Genomic DNA, 20,792 nt, shown 5'->3' on the forward strand with positions numbered 1-20,792 from the left:
TCACCCATTGCTTTCTTCTTCTTTTCCGTTTTTTTTTCCCCTGCATGTCTCTGTCTTCTTCACGTGCTACCTCCTTCCCTACACCACACCCTCAATTAATTAACCCAGTTTCTTCTTCATTTACATCCATCACTTTCTTTGTTAATATTAACGTATATCTTGATTTTTTGGTGAATTAAGTTGACCCATCACTCATTAATTGTAGAAGTGGGGTTGTGGGTTGTGGGATTTCAGGCTCCTTTTCTTTTCCACACTTTTAGTCGGCTACGCATTTCGTCGAACATTTGGTGTGCATGTATGTAAACATATGATGATGGATCAGATTGGATTGGATTGGATTGGATAGATTGAGGGCTTTTATTGAAAAGAAAAGATTGCCATGAGAAAGCAAAAGGGAGGAGAGATATGAAAACAGCGTCGTTTTCTCGTCGTTGTCCTTGTACTTCAGATGTTGGAGTCGGTTACGCCCATTATTCAATCACCTGTTTGGGATCAATTTCCCTTGCCGTAGTCATCTTATATTTGTCGGAGTTCTTTTCCTTTTCCTTACGGCCTTACATTCATATATTATCGAAATTTGAAGAAAGCATCGTTATGAACAAAAAGATCATTCAAAATATTAATAAAATATAACCAAATTTTATAATCTATTCAATAATTGATATTATATAATTATATACACTTAATCATAGAATAATAAAAAATAATTTACATAAATATAATAACACCCGTAATATTTACGGATGCGAAAATCATTTTTTTCATAATTTCATATATGTCTTTATGATTTATATCTTCTTTTCAATTTATTAATCACATGTTATCTCAGTGTAATTACAAGATCGAATAACTTCCTTGAACATCTTGGATCAATTATGCATGTGATCAAATAAAACAAAGCATAATATTTTTTTCATCTCAAGACATGGTATGCCTGAAATCGTGTATCAAAATCTATATGATTGATATTTTACATTGTGGGTTTAGGGTTTAAAATTTATACCTTTAATGATGAATCGAATGTGAATGATATTCTAATCAAATGTGGTTTTCAATTGTAATAACACATCATCTTATACATGCATTTGTTGATAAGGCCATAAGGGTATCTCTTAAAATGATCTAAGTTTGTGTCATTTTGCCAATTTATATAGTCTAAAAATTTTAGACATTGGTGAAATTTTAAAAGTAAGGAAACATGTTAGATAACTCAGATTGTATCACTACATGCATGCATGTTTTATTTCAATTAATTTATAATGAGTATGAAATGTTTTGAATTTAGTCTAAAGGTTTGAAACTAATTAATTTTATAGAGGAAAATATAAACGTAGAGTAAAATAAAATTTTGTAAGTATTAAACATTAAATTTTAATTTAAAAAAGAGATCAAATGCAAAAGGTTTGTATAGTACAATTTGAAGGGGTAACGATTTTAACTTTACCCATTTACCCATTTTCTTTTCAAGTTCATTGAAATGTTAGATGAGTTAAGTTGTTAGTTTTTTTAAAAGTTAAATAATTTTAAATAAAAATAAATTTATCTATACCAAAATTGATCATTTGAGATTTTTTTAAAAAGATAATACAAACAACTTCCTATCTTCTAATAAATGGTTGACTTTTATAAATTGGACAAAGTTTCTATTACTTTTGAGAAAATAAAATAACAATTGAAAACAAAAAAGAGTAATATATATGGAAAACAAATGATTTGAAGGACAAAATACGTGATTGAAAAGGATGTAATGAGAAAAGAAAAATGTACAATAATGAAATGGGTAAAAGAAGAAAAACATGGAAGGTGAAAAGAGGGTAGAGAGGTGAAAAAAAAAAGTAGGAAATGATGTGAAGTATGAATATTGTTGAAAAATATCACAGTAAAAAAGAAAGTGTAAACTTAAGTAAATAAATAAAAAAATAAAGGACATGAAAAGTACGTAAAGGAGTATGGAGGGTTTGTTTTAAATCTTATGATTTTAGATCCAATAAATCATTTTTAATTATGAAAAAAATATGAAATGAAGGTATTCCAATGATAATCGAAAAGAAAAAAACAATTACGAATTTAGTGATATAGATTTTATCTATGAATGTATTTTAAATTTTACTTTTAAATTCTATATAAATTAAAAGTAAAAAGTAGGATTTGAAATCATTTTCAATTTTAAAATAATTCTTTTTAATAAGATAAAAAAAACAATATAATTCATTTAAAGTTCGATATAAATTAGAATTCTTCACAGTTGCAAGGTTTAGTATTAGTCATTTCTAGCGTAGTATAGATATGATGTAAATTTATGCCATTATTATTATTACATAAGCTTAGAGGTTTATTGGTTGATTGTTTAATTTTATACCATTTTCATTTGTGAATTTACAATTTTAAATTAAGATACACCTTTTTACTTTAATTTTTTAACACTTTGAAATCTTAATCTCAATTTCAATATTCAAAAATCACATTTGTTTTTTTTTTAATGTTTTTGAAAGAAACACCTGTAAATATATAATAATTAGATTTAAAGTATTACTATATATATCTACATTTTAAAAAATTAAGAAAAATAGAAAAATTAATCAACAGCCTATTGACGATAGAAAAAATTATTACTAATAGTTCATATTGTAATTATTGATATATTACTGGTAGAATCTTATAGTCTACCAAATATAAATGTATACGTAATTTTTTAAACGTTGTTGTACATTTTATTATCTCCAGTATTTCTAATAATTTTCTCCACCGTCCGAAGAAAAGTATTGGGACGAAAATAAAAACTGAGTGTAGGCATCTCCGAGCGCTTTTTGTGGGAAAAAACTTTGATATTACTCAAAGTGAGGTCACGTAGTAGTTATCTGTGAACTTTCGGGACGTTTCTCACATGGTTAAAAATCGGCCGATTTTTTTGGTACGTTTAGATTTGATTGTTTAAATTTGGGAGCTAAATCTCAACGATTTTTTTCAAAAAACTTTTGGTACATAATTGTTTAGATTTGGGAAACAATAGTTTACATTTGGCAATTCATTCTCAAATTTCCTAGATTCCATCATAGGATTTTATTTAAAGAAAAATGTTAATTTATTAGAAAAGATTCGGGAAACCTTATGAAATCATAGATAAAATTTTGAAAGTTTTGAAAAGCATAAAAAAATTTATAACATTATAGACAAATTTGCTAAATGATTAAAATAATTTTTATTTATTTATATTTTAAAATTATAATAATTCTTAATAAATAAATTTCATTATGGTATGAAATTCACAAAAGAAGGGCAATAGCATAAGTCAACGGAGTTACAAGAGACTTATCGGTATAAACAAATTGGCCAAATGTGGAATAGATAGAAAAAAGGAAAAGACAGTCCGTTCTAAGTTTATCATTATTTTTCAACTTTTTTTTTTTGTAAAAAAAACATTATTTCTAACTAATCAATTTTAATATACCTTTTTTTAAATAAAATTGCATCAAATAACACAAATTATAAAATAAATATAATCTATACATACGGAAACAATATTTGCAAAAATCACAATGTTTTACCAGTCATATGATAAATTATTTTGAAAAGTAAATTTTGCCAAATAACCACACTAACTTGAATATGAAAAATAGATAATTACAAATTCGGCGGTGTTTAAAATGCTCCACTTTTTGGGCCACAAAAGAAGCCCAGCCAAGCCGAAGAGTAAATCAATGTTATGGCTTTTAGCCCAGCCCATAGTCCAATATAATTGCCCAAAGAGCTAAACCAATGTTAAATTACTTACAAATCTAATTGCTCCTTTCATTTTTCATTTAAAATTGTCTATTGGATCATAGGGTTTTAATTTTCCTCTGGATAAATGTTGCACTCTTAATTTTGTCCTTAATGATTATTCAACTTTTAATTTCGTCTTTAAATAGATCTATACAAAATTTGAATTTTGTGCTTGCGGATGATAAACATGATCAAATCAAAATAAACCTTAACGTTCAAAAACTAAAAAACAAACTTGCAAATTTCTCTGTAAAACTAACAAATTACAAATGAATTCTAAAGGTCGTTTGATGTAGATCTTTAAATATTAATTCAAGTAAAGTTTATAGTGAAATTGAAAATGATTTTAAAAGTTATGTTTATCAAAAACGAGAAATGAGAACACATTTAAGTAACATCTTATTTAAATTATTTATGCAACCAATTTTATAAATATTAACTATCACACCTATATTTATCTGGTTTTAACAAAAACAATTTCACTATTTTCAATAGGTATTTTTGGGACTAATTTAAGCATTATAAGATTAAAAGTTTGGAATATTTATAAAGAGATTCTTTGTGAGAGGAGTAGGGAGTAGGAAGTAGGTGTGTGTGTGGCTACAAATCTTGGAGAATTCCAATTACCAAGAACCACACACTATGATCTTAAATGCGAATCTCTATTAATCACTACATATATAATTAAGTTACTAAAAATACCATCTTCCTACATCTAAATGTTTAATTTTCGTTAAGCGTAATTTCTATATTTTGTTAAACACTAATAAAAATAATCATAATCATGCATTCAATTACACTATGTGTGTCGATATATAATTACAAAAATGTATTCTAAAATTACAAGATAAAAAAAAGCCCATTAAACAGTCAACAATAAATATAAACTAAATTTTAGATTTACTTCAAATTATTCATTCATAAATAAAATTTTGATTTTGTATCCAAGTAAATTTAAAGTTAATTGTAATTAGTTAAAGTGAATTTATAATTATTCAAAACGTTTTATACAAATCTATAAACTAATTGGACACTAAAAATACGTCATTTATATATATAGAGAGTAAGAAATCTATTAGTGTCTATTATTGATAAAATCTAAAACTTGTTATATTTATTTTAAAAGGTGTTTTAGTTTATTTTACCATACTTGAAAACGCTCTTAAATATTAATCGACAATATTGAACTATTGTTAATTTATTTAACAAACATTTTTATTTTGAAAATTGCGCCAGATAACAATTTTTTTAGAAAAAAGTGATCAATAATATATATATATATTTTTTTTTGCATATTGCAAATATGACAAGTAATTAGATAGCTTTATTTCGATTCTTCATTCTCATCTAGTTTAGTTATTGAGAGACAATTGAAAAAGATTTTTACTTGTTTCGGGATCCTTTATCTTTGCCTTTAATCATTGGGTTTAATTTAGACATTACTTCGGTCATCTAATCGTTTCAAAATGGTAGCAACATATCATTTTTTTGTGATTTATTTTTATCAAATAATCATATAAATAATGGATTCTCATGTGATACACTTTTGATCAAATTTTATGTTTGAATTTGAAACTTGTTCGAATTGGATCCTTTCGATTTGTATACCGAACATATACTTACGAAGTAGTTTTAACTTATTGATTGACACTAACCCTAGATCTCTGCCCTTGATAAATGAATCAATACTTTCTACTCGAGCTCCATCATGTACTATTTGCGTCAAAACCCTAAAAAAACAGAGCTCGAGTGTAGCCGAACAAACTATGTCGAGTCAAGAGCATATTCATTCCTAAAAATGATATTCATTTTTAAATTTACTATTTTTGCAATTTAGAAAAGTTGTGACATTGACTTTATTATTATAATATTATTTTGCTATTTTTACAAACGACCTTTTTATTTCACATTCTTTTCGTATTATTATATAATATACAATACATTTCATAATATGAAATAAAAATTGATTATGATAAAAAAAAATCATAAATGAAGAAGAAATTTTAAAAATAAAATAACCGTCAACACACTGATCTTTAACGGTAACAATAAATAAACCACCCACACACTCTGCCGTTTCTTCCTTTCCATTAAATTAAATTTCATCACACACACAATTCCCTCTCACCACAAAACTTCCCGCTCTCGTCTCCACGGCGGCTCTCTCGACAGCGCCGGCCGCCCCAAAAGACCCCAGCCAATCACATGGCAGCGGATCCAATGGCGGCGGCGTTGTTCGACGAAGTAGAAGATCAGGATTATCCATACGAGAGTTCCATCAACGCGAACATCCTGAACTTTGGGAACGACCGAAACCCAACGCTGGATGATTTGCAGTCGACGGCGGAGCAGCCAGCGGGGTGTGGGTTTGGGAACATGGGAATGGTGGAATTACTGAGGCAGTTTAGTTATGGTAACGGGCAATATGATTCTGAAGCGGGGCCGTCCAATATTGGTGGGGAAGAGGAAGATCCTCATCAGGATGATAATTATACGAATATTCCGAGTGATGTGGAATCTAAGTTGCTTCCTATTTGGCCTCTCACTCCTCTTCCTTTTTTATGTAGTTGTTGCCAAGTTCTTCGAGAATTTCTTCATACTAATGGTATGGTTCCCTCCTCAGGAATTTTTCATCCAAATTATCTTTCAATTTTTGTTGAAACGCAGTGTGTATGATATTGTGCTCTCTCACGTTGATTTCTGAAAGATTAGGGTAATATTCTTTCGATCAAACCATTTATAAATTTTTAAGAAAATGTTCCTTTCATTTTCGTAATTTTATGAAATTTGGTATTTTTAAAATTAAGGATAGAATTGTCAGAAAATTAATTTTATTTTTTGAAACTATTAACATTGGTTAATTACGAAGAAAAAAAGTGAAAATTGTGTTTATTTAACCCTAATTTTCAGAAACTACGAGTTTAGTTTGGCAAAAATTTAGATTTGGTTTCTCTCCTTATTTCTTCTATAGAAACTTCAAATATATTAAAGAATTACTTGAATTCATTGTCAAAATTTAACAAGTTGAAATACTATTTTTAGGGCTAATTTTTATAACATAAATCAAATGATTATGGCCTAAATTGTTATTAAATAGAGCTTAATGAAACACTTAGGGGCTAATTTTTTAGGTTTTATTCTGTCAAATCTTATGTAATTAGTTTCAATTTTTTACTTTAATCCTCTAAAAATTTTAATTTTACGACCCAAAATCATTTATTATTATTATTACTATTATTTTGAATCTAAATGTTGGCAGGAGTGCACAGCAGAAAACTAGAGATTCATGGTAGGCTAGGGATGATTAGCCATGCAATATTGGAGCATAAACCCATTGTTAATGTGGATAACATAAGTCCTCAGTATCAAATGTTCGAGTAAGAGAATTAAATTTAAACCGAAGTATTGTTTTATTTATTTAATTATGATTTTGTTACAATTAATTAATTGATTAACTAAAGGGTTGAAATGAACGATGATATATTAGTTTTTGCGAGAAAAGCTGTGAGGAGATAAAGCAATTTCTACTACAGTATTGTCTGAAGCAAATATTAGAAGATTACAATATGATTCCAGATCCAATGTCCAATTTCTACGATGCCCTTTGTGTTGGAATTGATTGGTTTGAAAATCTCAATACTGATGGTTTCTTTCAACTCTCTCCTGATAATTCTGGTTCGTTTTCTTTTTTTCCTTCCAAATTTTAATTAAAATGTTCAACTCCATTCATCACACCTTTCCATTTTTTCTTCTTCTAATTTTGTGTTTTGCTTCGTTTATTGTTTTTGAAGAAGATGATGAAATGGAACAACCCACTCCAGACTGCCAAAATGAGCCGCCGGAGCAACCGGAAGAGCAGCCTCCAAGACGACGACCCTCCCTTGCTGCACAGGTTTCGATTCCATTTTACTGTTGTTCTTTTTTACTTTTAATTTATCTAGTACAAAATGGAAAACTAACAGTTCTTTAAACATAATATTCAAATATAAAGAATTGAAAGTTGGTGATTCATTCAAATGTAATTTGTCTGCGCAGCGACAAAGAACGGGAAGAATGACGGTGAATGACGTGTGGGAATATCTTCATCTTCCAATATCAGAAGCTTCAAAAAAACTGAATGTGTGCAATACTGTATTGAAGAAAATATGCCGTCGGAGCGGTCTTAGCCGGTGGCCTTACAGAAAGGTGTGTGTGTTCTTCTTTATTAATTGTTCGACTACTCTGATTTTCACAGTAAAATGACTTGATAACTTATTTTGAACGACATAGATACGTAGTTACGAGAGACGAATAGCTGCACTGAGAGCCACCATGAATTCAAGCTACGGAGATACGAGAGTTCGAGCTGAAGCCGAGATTGAAAGGGTTCAAAAAGAACTTACTGATTTTTGTGCTCGAATCAGGATTTGAGTTCTTTTCCCCTCGTTTTTTCGTATACTTTTACTTGAGTTCTTGTGTGTTTTCGTGTGTTTTTTTGGTCATTTTAGGTAAAGCATAGTTAGTTGAAACTAAAATTTTGTTGTGTATAATTTAGCATTACTATTTATCTGTATTTGAATCTACCTTTATGTGCTTTTCATATAATTTGAAAAAAAAAATGAAGGAATGCTTGTTTAAGAACATCAAATTGCTATCTTAAGCCCCAAATTATTTAGTTGTAATTATTTTATGTTCAAGGATAAAAAATATTTTTGGTGCATGCATGGGCTTTGATTTAGTTTGCATTCGACTTAATTATAGGGTTTTTTTTTGTTATCTCATTTTATAACTTGTTTCATAAACCCTTTTAGTTTAAAATTTGAGGAATTTACGTAAATATAACAAAATAAAAAAATAAAACTCATGATACATGCAATAATTTTTTCATAAATTTCATATATGTCGTTACCGTTTTATATTTTACATCGATGCAATTAAAGTATGAGAACGAGTAATTGAGACAAAAGTCTTTCATCTCGGACCATATTTTAGAGCTTTCTTGATGACAATATAGTGGTTTTTGAAATGAAACTCATGCCATCTCGAGAAAGTTTTTCGAGCGAGATTGAGAATAGAGAATAAATTTAAGAATTCTTGAGTAATCTCGGGCTCGAGTCCAACTGAGGTTGAAGTTAAAAAAGGAAATTTGAAGGATCGATCTCGGGACTATCTCAACGTGTTCTTTTACCTCAATACATTTTGGGGCATGGTATGCCTAAGATCATGTATGGTGTGTTGATGAGAATAATTTTGTTATTTTACATTTTAGGCCTCCAAATTTTTTTCGTTTTTAAAATTATTTTAATTTGTTATATATATATTTTAAAAACTCGGATAGATCACTTAAATTTAATTATTTAGCATTCTAAAATTTATAAGCAAGAAAAGGAATAAAATTGTTGGGAGAGGAAAAGAGAAGAACGATAAAACACATATAAGAACGACCAAGATTTGAAGGGAGAGAAGAAGGAGTGAGGATAGGGCCACGTCGACTAATATCCGAATCAGAAAAGAAAAAAGAAAAAAACTTAAAATTGGTGGGGACCACCTGGCCACCTCAGCCAAAAAACCCACCCAAGAAAAAGAAAAAATATTTGTTGAGATTAAATTTCTGGGACCTCCGTCTAATCCCCCCCAAGTCCAATCAGAGTTTAGTAGCGCCTCCTCCATTTTTAGGGCTCATTTCCCAATTTATTTTCCTTTTCTCTTCCTCTCTTCCTCTCTTCCTTGGCCCAAAAATCATCCCATTCCGGACTTTTCCCCTTTTTATCCATTTCAATTTAATTTCACCTCTCTCCTCCGATTCAAATCCGGCCTTCATTCATTTCCCATTCTCTCTCTCCTCTTCTTCCCTTTCTCCCTCCCCCTCCCCACACTGTCGTCTCTCAGAGTCAGAGGTCAAATATTTGGCTGTTTTTTTTCCTCTTCTTTTCCCTCCTTTTGCTTTCCCTCTTCTCTCTTCTTCCTCTCCCCATGCTTCTCGATCTGTAGTTCATTCTTCTCTCTCTCAATTCTCCTCCTCACTCTCTATTCCACTTCTGCTTCTTCTAACTTCTACTCTCAACTTCTGACCTTTTTACGCTATGGACGGCGGTGCTCCGTACAATCCACGTACTGTGGAAGAGGTGTTTAGGGATTTCAAGGGCCGTAGAGCTGGTTTAATCAAAGCTCTCACTACTGGTCAAAATTTCACTTCATTCTCTTTTCTAAATTGTTTCGCGCTTTTCGTACTTTTTGTTTTTTTCCTCTCAATTTCATTACTCTTCGTGTTTTTTTTTTTGTTCTTCTGTTAATTTCGCTTGATTTTCACTTGTTTTGCCTTTTTTGGTTGCAGATGTTGAAGAGTTCTACCAGCAATGTGATCCTGGTTTGATTTCTTGCTGTTTTGTTTGCGGTTTTTGGATTATAGTTTGCATTTAGTTTGAGACTGTGAGAGATGCGAAGTTTTTAGTAGGAACGTAATTTTGACCACTGTCAGCTTAAAGAGCTATTGATATTGATCGATTTTGATTATTTTTTATTAGTTAACAGTTTTCCGCTGCTTATTTTTACTTAGCCAGTTTGACAGTTCTCTTTCTGTTTTTGTTTTTCCTTTTTAGTTTCTTAGAAGGCTATGCATGCGTATGATTTATGAAGTCTTTGATGAACTTTATAACTTAAATTAGAACATATGTTTTATATGGAAACGCAAAGGTTTGATTCAGTGGAATCTTTATAAGCTGGTCAGCAATGCGGTTTAATGCTAATTTTGTGATGTAATTTTGAAATGAGTTGGGGTTTTCTGTTTTGATATTCAAATTTTAGCGTGTAAATAATATTTGATGCATATATTACTGTTAAGATAGAACTAAGCATGTTGTATTACTTTCTTCTTTTAATACATTCTTCCTTGTTCTGCTTATTTCCCGAGGAAGTCATGTATGTATTATAACCTAAATTTTCTTGGACTCCACATTTACAGAGAAAGAAAATCTTTGCCTTTATGGATTTCCGAGTGAGCAATGGGAAGTCAATTTACCTGCGGAAGAGGTGCCGCCAGAGCTCCCAGAACCTGCACTTGGCATAAATTTTGCTAGAGACGGGATGCAAGAAAAGGACTGGCTATCCTTGGTTGCGGTTCATAGTGATGTTTGGCTTCTCTCTGTGGCATTTTATTTTGGAGCTAGGTTTGGGTTTGATAAGACAGATAGGTATGTGTTTCTTATCTAGTCTTCTTTATTTTATATTAATGATTCATACATAGTGTCATTTGCACTGTTTGTTGGCTGTAGTGAAGGCTTGAGTATGATTTTCAACTCTCTCTCTCTATTTTAATTTTTTTAAGCTGTTCTTAGTTCAGTATTTGGTTCAACACTTTCTCATTTCACATTATTGGTGAGCTTTTTGTATATTCCTTCTAGGATCTAATGTATCATAATGGGAGTTTTTTTGTGGTGTGCTATATTTTGGTCCAATTTTTTTATAGCCAATCAATACAAACTGTATACTTAATATTTTCTCATACCATATGTTTCATACAAGGACACACAAACACTTTAGTTTGGGTATTGTGAACGTGCAATATGTGTTTTTGACACTTCTTAAATATATTGGACATGCGTTGGCTACTTGCCTAACTCATGAAACACTACACCTGTTGAACATATTGGATGAACAGATTTGGGACAACTTTTGAGCATGACATTTTAATTGTCAACCAATTTTTTTGTTCTTGTTTGAAGACTAATCAACCATGAAAACAGATGTGGGAGAAAAGTAACAAATTTTGGCTGTGGCCAAAGCCATGCGTTAAAGCATTTAAGAATGTAAAGATGGCCAGTTTTAATTTCTTTTTTCTCATATTCAACGTTGAGTCATTTGGAAGCATGTTTAGTGGATTCTTTATTTTTTTGTGATAAGGCACGCATCGTTAGCTATATATACAATAATCACAATTAATCTTCCTGCATTGTATATTTGATGATATTGCAAAAAAAAAAAGTAATCCATCACTTCTATATTATCTTCTAAATGAAAATACCACTAACTAAAGCATGCTATTAACTATACGAGATTTTCCATTATCTTTTAGGTTAAACTACAAGCTTGGTCCCTTAATTTTTCATGTTTGTGTAAAATGTCATAAGTTCATGAGATTTTATTCATGTCTAATAATTTCCTGAACTTTCACTTTTGTATTTGTAGGTCCTTAACATATTTGAAAATTTTAAAAATTTTATGCACTTCTAAGACTCAGTTGGAACTTGATAGTTTTGGGCCCTATCATATATGAAATCCCATTGTAAATATAATTAATCTATTGATTTCAAAGTGTTAAATATGTTAGCGAACAATTAAACACAAAATTAGAAGTTGAAAAGATTTATTAGATACTTCGAAAGTTCAGGAAGCTTTTAGACTAAGAATTGGAAGCTCGGACCTATTGGACACTTTTTAAAGTTTTGAGACTTATTAGACACAAACATGATAGATTAGGGACTGTCTTTTAACCAACATTTTGTAACTTGTAAAGTTTACTAAGTATGCGCTTGCCATGCATGTGGCCTTATTTTATAGAAAACGAATAATGAAGTTCACTGTGTCTATGAATGCTGTGGCTTTGCAGGCTCACTTTTTATATGTAGGCTGGGTTTTCTAAAGGAGTTGCAATTTTTTTTGGAATGTGATATTGATTCTATTTCCATGTATCTGGCCTTTTTTCACCGTGAGATTTATGTTTCTGGATTCTTTATTTCCCACAACATAAAGTTTGCTTCCAGAGAAATTTAAACTATCCCTTGATAGACTGAAGGCTTCTGTTTGGGTGTCAGTGTTAATTTTTTTTTACTTCGTTGAACCACTTTTTTCTATGGCTAGTTTACTTTTCTTTCTCTAATCTTAAAGTAAGCTTGATTCTAACCAACTGTTATTTGGCCTTGGTCATTGGGGTCAGTGAATAAGTAACCTACCTAGGATGTATTTAATGAGCAAATCTATTAGAGTTAGGTGGTTGTCTCGTAAGAATAGTTGAGGTGCATGTAAGCCACTTTGGACATGGGATATAAATGAAAAAAGGTTTGGTTTTCCATCTGTATATATCCCGTTGCTGGGTGCATTTTCTTGGGATGAAAAATTTGTAAGTTTCTGATTCGACTAAGATAAGAAGAGATTACCATGTTAGTGTACTGCATATTCTGGGCATCTGCCGTCCTTTCAGGCTTTATGTTTTATTCTTGAACTGGATTATGTGATAGCTTAGAGAGGTGTAGGCTTGTAGTAGTAACTCATTTTAATATACTAACACAAATAGCTATAGTTTTCTCCTTTTATTTTAATTTTATGACAGATACTATAACCTCTCTTAAATGCATATAAACGTGACTATAACTTTCAGGGGGATGATGAATTTACTTCTTGTTTCAATTTTGTGAGCGAGAACCTATGAATTGCTTTCTTTGCTTGTTTCAGATTGAATACTGAATGTAGGAGAATGAACACACACATATATTGCATAGTTTATGTGTCTTCATTAGAACACGGATCGTGACTGAATCTTTTTATTTTAGTTTGGCTCCTTTTTGGGTGGTGTTTTCATTGGTCTCGGGTTTTGGTCTTCTCTTGAAGTTTCCATGACTGGGAATTAAAGTTTCTGTTGCTTTTGTTGCAGGAAGCGTCTATTTAATATGATAAACGATCTTCCAACAATATTTGAAGTGGTGACAGGGACAGCCAAAAAACAAGTTAAGGATAAATCATCAGTTTCAAATCATAGCAGTAATAAATCTAAATCAAATTCAAAGGTTTGAAAGAATTTTTTTTATCCAGCTCTCTCCTTTTTTCTTAATTTTTTTAGCCAATTCGGCTTAAAATAGTTATAGATTCAAAACTAGTGATTTTTAATTTCTCTAATGGTTTGGCTGAGGAGCCTGTAGGAAACCAGTCGGCCAGCATACTAAACTCGAGTATTATTTGATTACTAGTTTGCTTTGCTTAATATTTGATTTTGATCCTTGTTGGAGGCAACTTATTAAGCATATTATTTGGCATATATATTTGCAATATACAGCGGAGTTCTGAACCTCAAATAAAAACTACCAAAGCTGTTCAGTCGAAGGACGAGGAAGAGGAAGGCGGCTTGGAAGAAGAAGAAGAGGAAGAACACGGAGAAACACTTTGCGGAGCTTGTGGAGAGAATTATGCATCAGACGAGTTCTGGATTTGCTGTGACATATGTGAGAAATGGTTTCATGGGAAATGTGTGAAGATCACTCCGGCAAGAGCCGAGCACATTAAGCAGTACAAATGTCCTTCTTGCAGCAACAAGAGAATCCGACCCTGATGCGGTTTACATAGAGCAAGTGTGGTATTTACTAGTAACAACTTCCGCTCCCTTCCCAAACCAAAGTTAAACAAAAAAGGGGATAAAAAGAAAAAAAAAGAAAAGAAGAAATGGAATTCAAAGATTGTTCCCCTTAGGATCTCAGCGTAGACTAATTGTGTATTAGGATTAGTTTAAACTTTAAATTAGGACTATGATTAGGTTGGAAATTTATATTCTATGTCATTTGTGGACAAACTCCTTTCTGTTTGTGTATTGTATGAAAACTATGTCTTTTGTATGTGTGTGTTATAACGTGTTCTTGTTGAAAAGTTTATATTTGTCAGGATATCACTATTCTACGTGCCGTTCGGGTTACAGGTGCAACAAGAAGAGAGGTTTGGTACGTTCGTGCGGGTTCATTATGCTTTGAAGGTCAGTTGCTCTCATTTTATCTCTCATCTCAGTTAAAATGACCGGATCGATTCACACGAGTTCTTGATTTTTAGTCAGACTTCAAGTATTTTAGACTAGTTTACTGCTTTAGCGTCTGTAGACATATAACTTGTTATACTCATAATTGGAAAAAGAAAACTCCAACCACTTCCCAACACTTAACATATCCAAATGTGAGGATTTGTTTGGAGTGTTCTTCATTTTTCTCGTTGCATTAGGGATGTTCATCGGTTGGTTGGAGTTGATTTTTCGACCATACCACTCGTGTCTGTTTAGTAAATGTTTGAAGCGACCTTAACCGTTGAGGAATAAAAGTCGGTTGGTTGATTTAATTCCTTGAAATATCGTTTAAAAATTCCAAATAACACTGACCGACTTTCGATTCAGAAGCTTGCTTGGTTTTTCGGTCTATCATTCCTCGCTTTTTTCCCCTTGTAACTTTAATCATTTTGCTCACTCACAATACTTGAAATCTTCTTATGTTTCTAATTATAAATATTCAACTTCTTGAAGATCGTTGCTTTGTCTTGTAAAAGTATTTCATAGATATTTAGGAATACTTCCAAGATGTTTCTAAATTTAGGTATCGTTCTTGAGATGTGACTTTGGTTAATTTAGTATCCAAATACCCACATGACAACTCTTCACGAGTCTCGTTCTTGTCCAATAGTCTAATGTCATTAGATTAAGCATGAACAAAAATATAAAGAAAAGCTTTCTTTTCATACACATTTTTTTTCATTCTTTAAATTTCTGCCATGTCATGGATTATTATGTATTCATGTCACCTAATTAAGTTTATCATTGGAGAGAATCGAGATTCACCAATACCTCATTATTGAATCGAAAAGTCATAGATATTTGTTGGAGAACCCAAATTTGTAAGTCTACAAATTGTTTAGATGGATACTGTCGTTGCTGTCCATTGAAAATGAAAGCTATTTATTATCAAATTCTTTAGCCTCAATTTTATATGAATATCGTTTAATCAAGAATAGGTGAAGCCTAAATTTAGTTTGAATTAGACTATTTGAAACCTCGTGTCGAAACAAAAAGAAGAAAAAAACAACAAAGCAGTAGAGTTTAGTTCATTGCTATGATTTTGTGGTTTATCTCCTGTTTCTTGTTGATAATTAATATAATTCTTCAATTTTTTAGTTAACAAACTCCACTCTATCAACTATTGTTGCATCTAATAGTTATATTATATAAATATTAAATTGCGGAATGAGACATTTATGAATCGAGATTGCATCTGAATGAGTGGGGTGGTTTTGAGCACACGAAAGTATTTTTTGAGGAAAACATTACAAGAATTGAAAGCTAGTATCTATATCAATAATATAGAAACTTTAAAGTTAAAAATACTGAAAGAACTTGTATTTGTTTGTAGGAATAATTCACTGTTTGAAGTCTTTAACACAAGTAGTAGGGTTGTTAATTTTCAAATCCCAAACTTGAGGGATTATATATTTATAGATTTTTTTTCTTCTAATCTCTAATTTTTATGTGGTAATATTTGCCAATTAAAAATTACTAGAAAATTTTAAAATTATTTTCGAAAACTGTGTGTATATTTTCCAAAAATTAATATTAAAATAAATGGAATTAACAAGAATATAAAAAGGCAACAAAAACCCATAAAATTGTAATTTAATAAAATGAAGTTTCAACCAAAATAATTATATCAACCAAATAATTCACAACTGAAGAGATATTTTATTGGCTTCTAAAATGCTTCCACATCTTTTCCTGACTGGAGAATCCTTTGCATCCACAAATGTCTTTAACAACATCTATTAATTCAATGTGGTCTTGTTGTAGCCGTTTGTCACATAACAATTGGTCTTTCACAAAAAGAAAAGAAAAATCATCAGATTGATCACAGCCATGGCAAGTAGGGTTGAGGAAGATCAAGAAACTGCCACCATAGCAGCTGAAAATCAAACCTCATCAGAGAAGACCTTGCAGAAGGCAGACATAGAGCTTCTGATGGTAATCATAACATTCATCGGAACCATTTCTTTCCAAGCTGGTACAAACCCTCCTGGTGGCGTTTGGCAAGAAGGGTCGGTATATACTTGAAACGACCATGCTTAAAATATCTTCTTCACTCCTTATATTATTCATTATTTTTCAAAGTTTTGTTCAATTTTAGTCTATTGTGTTTTCTTAATCTTTAACTTTACTATTTTAAAGTTTTTGTTTTAAAAAAATTGAAGTTGGTTGGATCATAATAGTTCTTTTTATACTGAGAATGAGATGACAAAACGATAATAAGTGACCAAACCTATACTGTAATATTAACCATTTAAAAAATTTATTGAAATGAATGGTGTTGGATAAAAGGGAATTTGATATATGTTTGGGGTTTGAAGGCCTGAAGCAGGGAAATCGATAATGGCCTCAAAAAACCCATCTCAGTTTGTGGTTTTCATCGTCGGAGTGACAGTAGGGATGGTATTATCAGCGGCGCAACTTCTGACGCTGATGAATGAGTTGCCTTACAACAAACTCTCGGATTCAAGGAACTTCATCTACTGTTCTTTGGGCATCACAATCACTGCATTGGGTTTCGCTTATTGGTCGTCGTTAACTGCTTTGACGCCGTCCTCCATGATACTCGAGGTCAGAATTGTGCTCATCACTGAACTTTCCATTGGTGTTGTCATAGTGGCCATTATAGTCTACATACAGAAGAAAGACGTCTGCTCCAAGCTGAAGTGTAACAAATAGAATTACGATCAAACATTAAAACTGATGTTGGAATGAGATTGTAAAACGTGAAAAATTAAAGTATAAGCTAAGAATGGTGTGTAAATCGGTAAGAAGGGAATGTAATAAAAGATTACAAATAAAGCCCAAACCTCCCGATTCAACCAAATTTAGTTTTCTTAAAAAGGGTCATTTTCAAGTTATGTTTACCGCATATATATATACCAAAATCTATTAAATTCTTAGAAATATTGCGAAATAATTTTTTTCTTATATCTATAACGATATTCCTCCTTAAAAAAAAACAGTCTTTTCAAAGTTACTTTTCTTCTAAAATTTTGAAGAATTTATGCTCTAATTAATTATGCAAACTTTAAAAGAATCCTATTTAAAAGATTCCCAAAACATAATATTCACATTCTAAAAAGTAATATTCACATTCTAAAATAGTACAAAAATATAACAATCAAACTTTAGTACAATTGAAATATAACAATCAAATTTAAAATATACGTGGATATGTAAAAATTTAAATGTACATAATTGATTAAAAATATATATAAAATATATCTATAATTGATAGATTATTTGAAATTTTGTCATATTTTAATTTATTTTTTATATTTAAAAATGCTCTTTATCGGAGAAAATTAGGCATATGAACACAATTTTCCCATGTGATTTTTTGTGTGTGTTAATTTTGTTATTTACTTTAATATTATTATTTTAAATTACATTTAGTATAAGTTTACTACTTTTTTTAATCAAATTATGACTAATAAATAATATCAAATCTTTCAACTTTTACTAATCTCTCTTAATAATGTTTAATAGATATATTACTTCCAATTCAATAAAAAGTCCCCTACAGTGTAAAAATGCTTAAAAATCAACACAATATTTTTTTTCTAATTGAATCTCAGAAATTGATTTTTTTTTTGCAATAGTTACATTTTAAAAAAATGAGAGAGAGTGAGTTTTTATGGGGAATAATAAGACCTGCAGCTGGAATTGGATCAATCACCATGAAATTAAAAGATGGGAGTGTGAAACTTCTGAAGGCAAAGAACCAAGAAGAAGAAGAAGAAGAAGAGAAAGAAAAGGGTAATTAATATCCTTTCATTTTTGTTTTCTTTCCTTCGTAACGTGTAGGATAACAAAGGGGAGATACTCACCTTCGTAAACGTGTACGACTGCCATCAAAGAGGAACGTGGCTTCTTCTCCTCCAAGGTTTGTGTTGCAAACTGTCCTCCACCTGCTTTGGGCTTAAAAACAAAATAAAGAAGCCCAACAGAGGAAGAAGAACCAAGCCCAGCAATTATGTTTGAGGATCAAACCTCAGAGAAGTCTTGGCAGAAAAGGTGATAGCAGTGAGAGTTTCTATGTATATATCACAAATATTGCTCTTATACAGTAAATTTGAGAATAAACAAGAAGACTCTCACTCTTCTCCCCTAGAGAAGGGAATTAAACATAAAACTAAATTTACTGTCATACTCTTTTACCAACAAAATAAAGTTAAAAATTAGTTTTTTTATTTACAAATTATTTTAAACATAAAATTTAGGGAGAAGAGATGAGAAACACCTGAGAAGATACACCTAATTATTGTTCACGTTTTACTACTTCTACTTTAAATAATGTTTAAATTTAGTATTCAAAGTGATATACTTTTTCTTCCATTTGATTAGATAATCATAATAATGTTTTAGGCAAGGCAACATACGAGGTGAGTTTTTTTCAAAAAAGTTATAGTAAAAATGCTAATTAATAAACGAAGTGTCTACTTTTTTTTTTTATTATAAAAAAAATTAAGTTTATGGGTGAAGATTATACTTAAATTGCACTTAAATGATCTTGAGATAATTATAAAAAGATTTAATTTTAATTATACTTAAATCTTGATATCAACCATTACTTTATTCTAACGTGGAGAAAAAGACAAAATCATTTGTTTTTGCTATATTTAAAACCAACCATGAATACACTTCTTTTTAAATAATGAATTTGAGAAGAAAAAAAAGTTAGTTTTAAGTGAAATAAATACTTAAAATCAACGTTTAAATGCTGGGTGTGCTGGTTTTGAATTGATGAGTTTAGTTAATTTCTTTGTTTTTTTTTATTAATTGTACGTCCTGAATTTATTTTGTATCAAAATTTTAATTAATTATATATACAAATATATATTTTGTACATTTAATTCAATTTCTTGGCTTTATTGATTTTAATGAAAATAATGTAAAAACGAGAAATTTTAATATTAAATAATAATAATTTTGATTACGGTTGCATTAACATGAATAGTCTAAGTAGGAATATTACAAACCATTCACAAAATATAACAAATCATTTATTCAGATGAAGTTTACGAAAATTATAGTTAAGCAACATTAAAAATGGTTTAATAGGTTTCAAAATAAGTATAACGGAATGTTCATGCAAAAATATTATTGTGATTAAATCAAAAGCGTATATAGAATGGTTCAGATAAAAAAAGTTTTCAAAAATTCATTTTTATTAATTTTTCAAGTTTTGCAGGAATAGCAAAAGTGGTGGTCGGAAGTTCGTCGACCAAGTTTGTTAGAAATCACACCTAGTGGTCGACCGACAATAGTTGCTAGGGTAATGTTTGGAGTTGGTTGATGAATTTTCTAGATTGAATTAGAAAAAAAAAGTAATCCATGGGCTTGAATAATATTTACTATTCAATCCCATGGAAAAGAGTGTAGGAAGCTTTAGTGAAGACATTCGTTGATCATTGGTGAAGACGATCAACGGTCACCAATTTTAAGATGATTGGTTGGTCGTCGACCATCATAGCAATCAGTCGTCAAGGGTTATGGTTATTGATCATTGAGCATCACTACGACAGTTGCTTGTTAATAGACATGGAGATCGATAATTGACAATAACGATTGATTGTCGTCGATCAAGATGTTCACCCCACGACGGTAACATCCAAAGTTGTAGGTCGTCACAAGCAATCAAGATCGATCATCGACAATTAAGACGATTGATAATCAACAACCAAGACGATCCGAAGTTGACGATTAAATGACTGTGGGCTTATTTGATGAGATTCTGATGCTTGAAAATTATAGATGCTTGTGTGTGGAGTGCAGAAGTTGGTAATATGTTTTTTTTGTCAATGGTACCATCTAAATTTATCATGTATAAAATATTTAATTGATTTTTTAAAAATATTTTGTACATATAATTCAATTTCTTGACTTATTGATTTTCACGACAATAATGTAAAAGCAAAATGGTTTAACGTTCAATAACAATAATTTTGATTACAGTTGCATTAACATGAATGATCTAATTAGGATTATTACAAACTATTTAAAAAATATAACAAAATATATAATCAAATAGAGTTTACAAAAATTTTAGTTAAGCAAAACATTAAAAAATGTCTAATAGCTAGGTTTCAAAATAAGCATAGCAAAAGGGTCATGTAGAAGCAAAAGTCAAATATAGTTACATTCACTGATAGTTATGGTTGTCTTTTTATATGATGTACATGCAATTTAATATTTAAACCGCTTTTATAAGAAGAGTTTAAACAAAAATGAGTTT

At 30.5% G+C, this 20,792-nt stretch overlaps 3 protein-coding genes across 5 annotated transcripts; all 3 read left to right on the plus strand.

Annotated features, from left to right (window-relative positions):
- Positions 1 to 5,850: 5,850 nt before the first annotated feature.
- On the plus strand, positions 5,851 to 7,143 carry LOC116404509. Its single transcript, XM_031887026.1, has 2 exons — positions 5,851 to 6,367; positions 7,022 to 7,143. The coding sequence occupies exons 1-2, from the start codon at positions 5,968 to 5,970 to the stop codon at positions 7,141 to 7,143; spliced, it is 522 nt and encodes a 173-aa protein (XP_031742886.1). The 5' UTR covers positions 5,851 to 5,967.
- A 112-nt stretch (positions 7,144 to 7,255) lies between these two features.
- Positions 7,256 to 8,306, plus strand: LOC105436007 (protein RKD3). Of its 2 annotated transcripts, none has more exons than XM_031888184.1 (4): positions 7,256 to 7,437; positions 7,554 to 7,654; positions 7,798 to 7,947; positions 8,032 to 8,306. In XM_031888184.1, the coding sequence occupies exons 1-4, from the start codon at positions 7,329 to 7,331 to the stop codon at positions 8,170 to 8,172; spliced, it is 501 nt and encodes a 166-aa protein (XP_031744044.1). In that variant the 5' UTR covers positions 7,256 to 7,328; the 3' UTR covers positions 8,173 to 8,306. The 2 variants fall into 2 exon arrangements, with proteins under 2 accessions (XP_031744044.1, XP_031744045.1); XM_031888185.1 differs by having other exon boundaries at positions 7,557 to 7,654.
- A 1,100-nt stretch (positions 8,307 to 9,406) lies between these two features.
- On the plus strand, positions 9,407 to 14,387 carry LOC101208889 (PHD finger protein ALFIN-LIKE 4). Of its 2 annotated transcripts, none has more exons than XM_004144159.3 (5): positions 9,407 to 9,921; positions 10,076 to 10,108; positions 10,703 to 10,931; positions 13,388 to 13,460; positions 13,787 to 14,370. In XM_004144159.3, the coding sequence occupies exons 1-5, from the start codon at positions 9,825 to 9,827 to the stop codon at positions 14,057 to 14,059; spliced, it is 705 nt and encodes a 234-aa protein (XP_004144207.1). In that variant the 5' UTR covers positions 9,407 to 9,824; the 3' UTR covers positions 14,060 to 14,370. The 2 variants fall into 2 exon arrangements, with proteins under 2 accessions (XP_004144207.1, XP_004144206.1); XM_004144158.3 differs by having other exon boundaries at positions 9,408 to 9,921; positions 13,388 to 13,520; positions 13,787 to 14,387.
- Positions 14,388 to 20,792: the final 6,405 nt, after the last annotated feature.

This window comes from Cucumis sativus, chromosome 6, assembly GCF_000004075.3.
Source record: "Cucumis sativus cultivar 9930 chromosome 6, Cucumber_9930_V3, whole genome shotgun sequence".
NCBI classification, from domain to species: Eukaryota; Viridiplantae; Streptophyta; class Magnoliopsida; order Cucurbitales; family Cucurbitaceae; genus Cucumis; species Cucumis sativus.